Source organism: Vigna unguiculata, chromosome 7 (assembly GCF_037176805.1).
Source record: "Vigna unguiculata cultivar grain cowpea cultivar isolate G323 ecotype 2 chromosome 7, ASM3717680v1, whole genome shotgun sequence".
NCBI classification, from domain to species: domain Eukaryota; kingdom Viridiplantae; phylum Streptophyta; class Magnoliopsida; order Fabales; family Fabaceae; genus Vigna; species Vigna unguiculata.
The window spans coordinates 6,844,164-6,853,256 of record NC_140798.1 but is presented as its reverse complement, the minus strand read 5'-3'; the positions used below and the strand labels follow the sequence as shown (position 1 = coordinate 6,853,256).

The 9,093-nt window shown below is 32.7% G+C and overlaps 1 protein-coding gene and 1 long non-coding RNA gene across 2 annotated transcripts; one reads left to right on the top strand and one right to left on the bottom strand.

Moving 5' to 3' along the window:
- Window positions 1-1,879: 1,879 nt before the first annotated feature.
- On the bottom strand, window positions 1,880-2,948 carry LOC114192311 (RmlC-like cupins superfamily protein). The gene has a single exon (XM_028082000.2). It carries the CDS (start codon window positions 2,845-2,847, stop codon window positions 2,170-2,172), a length of 678 nt encoding a protein of 225 aa, XP_027937801.1. The 5' UTR covers window positions 2,848-2,948; the 3' UTR covers window positions 1,880-2,169.
- A 1,901-nt stretch (window positions 2,949-4,849) lies between these two features.
- On the top strand, window positions 4,850-8,577 carry LOC114190402 (uncharacterized). The gene is made up of 4 exons (XR_003605797.2): window positions 4,850-5,199; window positions 6,280-6,393; window positions 7,657-7,724; window positions 7,922-8,577. It is a non-coding gene; the product is annotated as an uncharacterized LOC114190402 (long non-coding RNA).
- Window positions 8,578-9,093: the final 516 nt, after the last annotated feature.

The following is a 9,093-nucleotide window of genomic DNA, read 5'->3' as shown; positions in this document are numbered from 1 at the left end:
TGGGCTGACTCATATCGACCTTCAGTCTGATTGACCTATTTTGACCTTTGACTCATCTCGATTTGACTTAACTTTCAACTAGGGTCAATTCGTCTCGAACTTCGGCTCATGCCGAATCGATTCGACTTTCAACACAGGCCGACTTTATTGAGTCTTCAATTCGAGTTAACTCAATTCAGCCTTCAACCCAAGCGGACTCGATTGAGTCTTTAGCCTGAACCAACTCGACTGGACCTTTGTGAGTGAAGTGAAAATGATTGAAATTTTAAATTTCTTATATTTTTAGGTTATTCAAAATTCTTCTCTTTTATTCATTTGAAATATCTTTCAAAATTTCTTAAATTTTGTAATTTCTTTCTAATTACTTTATCCAAACAAATCATTTTAAAATAAAAAATTTTAAATTTGTCCAATAAATATATTACCTTTCTAAGTTAAATTCATCCAAACACAACATATTAGTAAATTTTGTCCATAACGATATATAACATCTAAAACTCTGAAGTGAACAGCTATCATCCAAAGCAAACATGTACATAAATTATTGTCACCAATGTTTCCAATCCCTTGCACCCTTTTCCTTGTCACGTGTAAGGCCAAACATATATAATGTCATAAGGATTCAGAAGCAAAATTGTAGTCTACGAAAGAAGTAAATGGAGTTGATAATTCGTGCGTGTTGCTGGTTGTCTCACGTTGCATACACCTTTTACTTTTCTCTTTTGTAATCAAAACCACGTCCTCCACTTCCCAATAAAAGAACACAAGAACGGTGGCTTTCGCATTAATTTATAGATTTTGAAGCTTAATGATGTGGTGTGCTTGTTTTGGCAGTTGTCAATGTCTTTCGCTAGCTTTCTGAACCTTTTTTTTTTTTAATTTGCAAAGTCTTATGATTACTATCATCTCTTTCAGAAACGCCTATGACAGCTTTTTGAAGTTGTTGGGTGTAAAAAAAAGAGTTTGCTGGACATTAGCTTGAGCTCTATTCCTTGTCATCAATCGACGGAAAATTATAATTTGAATGGAATAAATTCAAAGCATTTTTCTAACTACATAAAAATGTTCTCTTTTTTTTTGTGTAGAACATTAATGGATTAGAAATTATGTTAAGTATAACGTTAAACTTTTAATTATAATATATAGCTCTTATTAAAGTCAACAAAACTTATTCTTTTACAAGAACCTTTTTAACTACACATGTTCTATTTACTTAAGTGATCACTTTCTATAATTGAAGCATAGACATTTGTTGGCTATTTAAGTGCTAGTCTAAGTGGAATATTAGATAGATAAAAAAAAGTTGAACACCTTATACAAACAATTATAATTTTATTGAATTGAATGTAGTGTTAATTGTTCATATATTAAATTGGAGTCAGGTCTTAAAGATGATAACATAATTTATTATTCATAAAGGTCATGATGACAGGTTAACACTCATCAAATAAAAAGTATCCACTTTACAAATCAAATTAATAATATTTAATTAAATATTGTTTTAATTTTAACCTAAAATTTCAATTTGTTATAGTATTAAATTAGGGTGTAAAGTGAGTATACTTTTTAGAGACTATCAAAAGTAGTATTTTCCAGTAGTTATATTAAGTATAAGATGATAATAGTTATTATAACTTCAACAAATGAATTATAATTTGTTATTAAATACCAGAGTTATAAAAATGGGTGGGTAAATCGGTCCGATTCGGCTCGACCCACCACAGGAGTCAACTCAACCTAACTCATTTATTCGTGAGACAAAAATATTTGAACCCAACCTAGTTCATCACGAATTTAATCCGAGTGAGCCAAGTCAAGAATCAACCCATATTGAAATTTGTAAAAAAAAATTAACTCAACCCGACTCTGTGATAAACTGGATTGACTTGCGGATTCTAACCCATTTTTACAACTCTATTAAATACTATATTTACTAATTTTTAGGTCATTAATTCTGTGGGGGAGAGAGGATGGAAATATTTGCTGCTTCAGATTTCAGTACAAGGTAGTGCGACCAAGATGCACTTCATATTCTTTACCTTATATAGTATTATAACAAAACAACACAAAAAGTGGGAGAAGGGGTTGAAAACTGTTTGAAACAAAGGAATAAACAAGAAAACTCAAAACCTTAAAATGGACAAACTAAAGCATTTTAGCAGTTATGATCTACCTTGCAGTCTTGGGATCAAACTTTTTCCTCAAGCTCCCAATCTGCTTAGAACTGAGTCCAAAAGCCTTCTGCAGAAGCTCCTCATCAATTCCTGAACCAAACAAAGCAGAAGGTACCTTCTGAATACCAGGGTTTTGGCTATTGAAGCTTCCGAACAAAGTAGCAGCTTCATCACCAACATTCATCATGAAGTGCACCAGACCTTTAGGGAGCACCATGACCTCTCCTTTTTCAAGCACTCTAGTAAACACCCTATTGCTTGAATCAACAAAACCTGCGTACACTTTTCCTTGCACCACATGAACCAGCTCGGTGGCTCTAGGGTGAAAATGTGGTGGGTTAATGCCCCCGACTTCTATGTCTGCACGTGCAAAAGACAAGCCCAAAGTGTTGAGCCCTGGAAAATTTGTAGCGCTTGCTGAAACCACCGCAAGGCCTGTGTCTGAGAATGTCCCTGAGGCTCTTAAACCAGAGAAAACGAAGTCTTCGGTGGTGGCCTCGGAGGAGTTCTTGCATGGGAGAATGTAGTGCATGGCATGTGCTGTTTTCATGGCACCAAATCTTGGGTTTGGTATGCAGAAATCCTGAACTGGATCAGGGTCAGAGGCCAAGGTTATGGCTACACTGAGGGAGAAAATGGCAAGCAAAAACCAAAGGGCGTTTTCTGAAGACATTTTTCTCTTGTTCTTTTTCCTCTTTCCTTTTTGGTTTCCTAGGTGTTGAAGAGAGAGTGAGTTGAGGTGGTTATATAGAAAGAAATGGATATTAAGAAGCTCTTAAACTAAACTACACTACGCCCTTGGAATGATTACATGGTAGCATATATAAGATGCAAGAGCTTTATTGCAGGATCTTAGGCACATATTGTGCAATTAATGCTTCTTCTTTGGAATAATTTGTTTCAAACTTGTATTTTATCTTTATATTTTCAAATTCACGAATGAGTTATTCAATTTTTTAAAATATATGATTTTGATATTTGTATACTGAAAGTTTACCTTGATATCATTTTTTTACTGTTAAAATTAATAGATCGACTAAATTCAAATATATATATATATATATATATATATATATATATATATATATTAGTTTTTACATTTAAATTTAAAGTTTAAAAACGATTTTTTGGTGTTACAAAGTTAATAAAATAATAAAATTATATACTATTAAAAGTTTAAGAACAAATTAATCAATTTTTTAAACTCATTAATAACCAAATTTAACTTAGGCAAACTTAGTAATATAATCAATGAATTTTTCTTATAAAAAGTGATATTCACTTAATTCAGTCAAAGTGATATTTCTAAGTTAAAAATATAATCGGATTGAGAGTGCATTAATTTGTAATTCATGAATAATAACTTATTATTTTTTATTAATATTTTTATATTTTAATTTTTTAAATATTAAAATGTTGTTCAACAATATATTTAAATATTTAAGATATTTTTATTTGTTTGTTCAAATATATAGGTTGGCGACCTAATTATTAACTAGTATTTTTATATATTTGGTGAGATAAAACCAATGTTTGATTATACTAGTATATAAATATATAAGTTAAGAGAACAAAACTTTATAAATGAGTCAAAATTTATGTAATTGAGCCTTTGTGATAAGTTGAATGGATTACAATTTTTTTAACACAAAAAAATAAAATAAAATAAAAATATTTATTTTAACTCAACTCATCACATTGACTTTACTTTGACCCTACAAATAATATTCATTTAAAATGTTAACACAAAAACATTATTTGTTGTACCATAGTATAGAGTCCTTCAAAATTTAATTTAATGAAAAGTGGTTAAATGATATGCGATTCCACGCGTTGCATAAAGCGGCGCTGACAATAAGCATGATTAGAATGATTAATTAGGAATGTGTGTTTTGTTTAAAGGGGTTACCCTGCGTGCAGCACCAGGGGACTAAGGTGTTGCTGCATTAATAAAACATTGAATTCATGTGCTCGTGCCATGTATCCATCGATTGTGTAGTGTTGTTCTCATTGCTTTGCTTGTGTTTGAAGAAAGTTGGCAAAGAAGAATGATGAACTTTAATCCACGCATTGCTGACGTCATTATTTGTCAGCAATATATTATCACTTATGATGCACTGTATAGGATACGATAGATATACGACGATACTGTTATTTTAAAAATAATTATTTATATTCAAAATATACAAAAACTTTGAAAATATAACTGTAACTCTCAATTAAATCACATGATTAGTTAAAATAATTAAGATGTGATTCACTTCGTACTCACACAACTCGGGAAAACGGCTATACATATAAGATAAATAAATAAAATTTTCTATATTATTTAAAAAATATGTACATATTTATTTTAGTTTAATTTGTTCATATTATGTATTATGTATTTATTCCAGTATAATTTTGATAAAATATTTTCATATTTATATAGGTAAGATACATTTCAATTTCTTTATTAATATTTGTATGATATATGTAACCACTACAAAAAATATTAATTTTACCAGAGGTTTAGTACCAGAGGTTATAGTAACATCTACTAACGAATAAAGTAATGGAGGTTTTTTTAAACCTCTGGTAAATACAAGGGATTTATGTGAAACTCCGTAAATTTTGTGATTTTTTAATATTGTAGAGTAAATGTCATTTTCTTTTCTTTTAATTGAAGACCTCCACTCTAAACCTTCATCTACCTCACATAGCCTCTAAGACAACCCTTCTTCCACTATGTAATAAACCTTTCCAATCCCCCCATCCACGATATTCCATGGCAAGGGTTTGCTAATTCGACATCGCAAGCAACTAATTGTCGAAATGGCTTAGCGCTAGGGTTCACTGCAACGATGAGTCGACGGAGAACATGTAGTTCGAGTCAGACGAAGAAGGTGAGCACAAAGACGAAGAGAGATACATAGGAGACACAGAGCAGATTCCAGTGACAGTGTCGGTCACGCAAAGGTGGTGGCGCAACACACGTTGGAGCTCGACGGAGGCTGCCATAGCTCCGACAGCGATGGTGAAAGAGGTAAACAATTAACGCTTGTCTCGGCTTGAGTGATGGTTTTTTTGTGAAAATGTGAATGTAAATCAAGATGTGAGTGATGAATGGTGCTTATGTTGAACGAGAGTGATGAATCCTTTCCCCTGGTTTGTGTGTCGATGCTTGTGACACGAGGATAATGGTGAATGAATGTGAATGTGATGATTTGGTTGTGTGAGTGATGGAGAGTTTGAAAACGTGACTCCCTTGCCATGCCAACATGTGTCTATGCCATATAACATAATTTTCAGTTTGCAGAGTTTTTCTTATGGTTTCATGGTTTCATTTGTTATTATTTGATATAAATTGAGTTTAATTTTTAGATTTCTAGGATTTGCAAAACTCAGCCAACCTAGTCTTCCATGTTGTCACTAATAAGAAAACTTATACTCTGATGCACACCTGGTTTGCCATCAACTCTATTAATTCAACAATTGTTGAGGTTAGGGTGTTACACCAATATGATTGGTCTAAAGTGAATGATGTTTTCAAGAAGTTCTCTCTCTAACTCTTGCTCTGCTTGTACATGTTTTTGTCTATAAATGATTGAAGAGTCATAAAATCTTATATAAGAACTCATAGGAGAAATATTTAGGAAGTAAAATGAAATAAACTTTTCTATATAAGTTATAATGAGCTTGCCTACCAGTTAAAATAAGCTCTTTGCAAAGCTAATGTGAGAAAACTTTTATGAAGAAAGTTATCTGCATAAGCTAATTTCATCGTTCTTTCTTATTTTATTATTTTAAAAGTGTTAATCTAGCTTTTGTGCGGAACTTTCTTACTTCGATTTGATTCACTGGTATTGTTTATTCACGATAAAGTTGAGGACAATTTCTTGTTATCACTGTTATAAAAAAGAAGTCTTAGTTTACAATGTTTAGCATGGGATGTGATATATATTTGGTATTTGCACCCTAATCCAACTTTTTATTTTAAGGTCTGTCAAAAGTTTGGATTATTTTGTTGTTTTTTAGTTTGATACTGGAGATGCATGCTTAAAAACAATATTTTTTAAGCAAAAAGTATATATACTAAACTACTAATATTATGATTAATGTGCAGGAAAATCCAAATTGATGACTACATAACACACAACTTGCCATTTGATGACATTAATAAAGCTTTCAATCTCATGAAGGAAGGAAAGTGTCTGCATTGTGTTATCCACATGCCAACGTAATACCTTTAGTTTTTTTTTTTTTTCTAAAATAGTGAAAGTTATTGCAGAAATCAGTACCCCATAAAATGTAGAAACTTCTTTGCATAGTTATCATTGAACATTGATAAGAGTTAAATCTTATATTACCAATATTGATCATGCTAATCATATGCTATGCTACTTTTTTTCTTCACTCAACCATAAAAATTTATATATGATAAAGAATGTGACGTTGTTTGAAAGTCTTGCATAACACATAATAAACGTTTGTTTTTATATCATTAATATTGTAAAATGTTTTTAAATATATGAAATATATTTTAATGTAAAATGAAACAATTTAAAATGTAATATAATTGGTTTAAAAGAGAGTAATTTAAGATGATATGGAGAGATATTTTTTAGTGTTGAGAATGTAACACCCCCGGATCCTCTTAGGCTTACCAGGCATCCCACCTGCCACCCTCAAACCGATTGTGTTAGGTCTACAGCCCAATACACCCCAACCCATCACCCTTCTCCGTCCATTCATACTGGGTGGGTTGTTGTCAGTGGGAATCGAACCCCCAACCTGACCTTTAACACCTCTGGCTCACCAGCAGATGCTACCAGTTGCGCTGCAGCACAACTGGTAGCATCTGCTGGTGAGCCAGAGGTGTTAAAGGTCAGATTGGGGGTTCGATTCCCACTGACAACAACCCACCCAGTATGAATGGACGGAGAAGGGTGATGGGTTGGGGTGTATTGGGCTGCAGACCTAACACAACCGGTTTGAGGGTGGCAGGTGGGATGCCTGGTAAGCCCAAGAGGATCCGGGGGTGTTACAGAGAATGTCTATTTCAGAGAGTGAAGAGTGTTATTTAGGTTGAAAGTTCTACTTTAGAGAAAAAAATTAGATATATAATTTTATGGTGCATGCTAGAAGAGAAAGGTTACTTATTTTATAAATCTTTGTGGAAGATTTCAGTGGATACTAGAGAATAGGGTCAACAAATCACTTGGTTTGATTTTAGAAAGTGAGATTGTTTTGCTTTATATATTAAACTAGAGTTACACAACATCATTCACTGTTAGTATTTTTTAGACAAAAATGACCTATGGGACATCATTTGACAGGTTGACCAAAATATTTTCACAATGTTTACCATCTGATTTTCATCCCAAAAAACTTTTCATATGCAAGTTTATATAGTATCTTTTCCTTGTCATCTACTTTAATACATTCACTTTATGACTATTGATTTCCTTCTTCCTCTTCTTTCCTTTTTTTTTTTTTGCAGAGTTTTGTGAATCTTAGAGTATTAAATTTTTGCACCAGTGATGAACGAGAAAGTTTCTATCCTTCAAGGTATTCTCTACTTCTCTCTCTTTTGCAATATCATTTAATTATTGATTTTGTGATGAAAAATTGCTTGGACTTACTCCAGAAAAATGAGCTTTAATCAAATATAAAGAAATGAGTTCTAACAATTATGGTAAATCCTAGCCAATCTAGCTTTCATGTGTCAGTAGTTGTGCTCATGGTTTCTTTTATGATTATTATAGACGACAGTTTTCTTGATCAACGAGACAAATATGGATATTAATGCTCAGAACTTTGGAGGGATCACAACATTTGACATCCTAGTTCATTCTAAGGACAATGCAGAGAATAGGCAATTGAAAGCCACTTTTATCAGAACTGGTGCTAGAAGAAACGTCCAATATGTGTCTCCAGTAGCATCTAGTCTTTTTATGTCATGGAGGTTTACACCTAATCCAGTGGAATTGCTAAATCAAAATGAATTGGTTACTTGTTATAACTTTGCAAGTTCAGCACAAGTTGGCACAAGCACCAAATCTAGATCACCTTCCCGACCTCAATCGAGTGAGATAATTGAGAATGGAAACTATAAACCATATTACTATTCCCTAACAAATTCAGGGCAACAGAAGAAGTGTCAAACCAAAAGAAAAGTGGAAAATCTAAATCAATTTTGCTATAGTCCCTTGGTGTAACTTTTGTTGCTGGTATTAGCCCTTTGGTGGTGTATACCAAGAAGGACCAGTGAAATAACTAAGAAGAAACTGATTATGCTACAAATTAGTATTTGAAAGTGTGTTGTTTTACATTATTTTACCTTAAGTTGTAAACAATGTACTTTTATCCTTTAATGAATGCTATATTGAGGATAATACCATCATTTTAGAATTTTAGAATATTTGTCTTTGCCTTTTTCATTATCTCATGTATTTATGTGCTTTATAAAAAAATCAATGTACGTGTAATAAAAAACAAAATTGATGAAATTACCAAGCATTTTGTAAAGTCATTACCGGGGGTTTTGTAAACCCCAACCATTATCAGGAGTTTTACAAACCCCGTCATTACCAGGGGTTTTAGAAACCCCTGCCATTACCAGGGGTTTTACAAACCCCCACCATTACTAGGGGTTTTACAAACTCCCGCCATTACCAGGGGTTTTGTAAACCTCTGGTAAGTTGTGCTAATACCATGGGTTGCTAAAAACCTCCGCTAATCTCTTAGCTACGCTGGCTCTTCCAGGGGAAAAGAAAACCCCTGGTAAAACCATTAGTGGGGGTTAAAACCCCCAGAAACGCCAAAAATAACCCTCGCTAAAAATAATTATTTTTGTAGTGAACGTCCCAATTAAATAAATAAAATCAATTTAAATAAAATGCCACATATATAAAAATATCCAGAGAGTACGGAAATT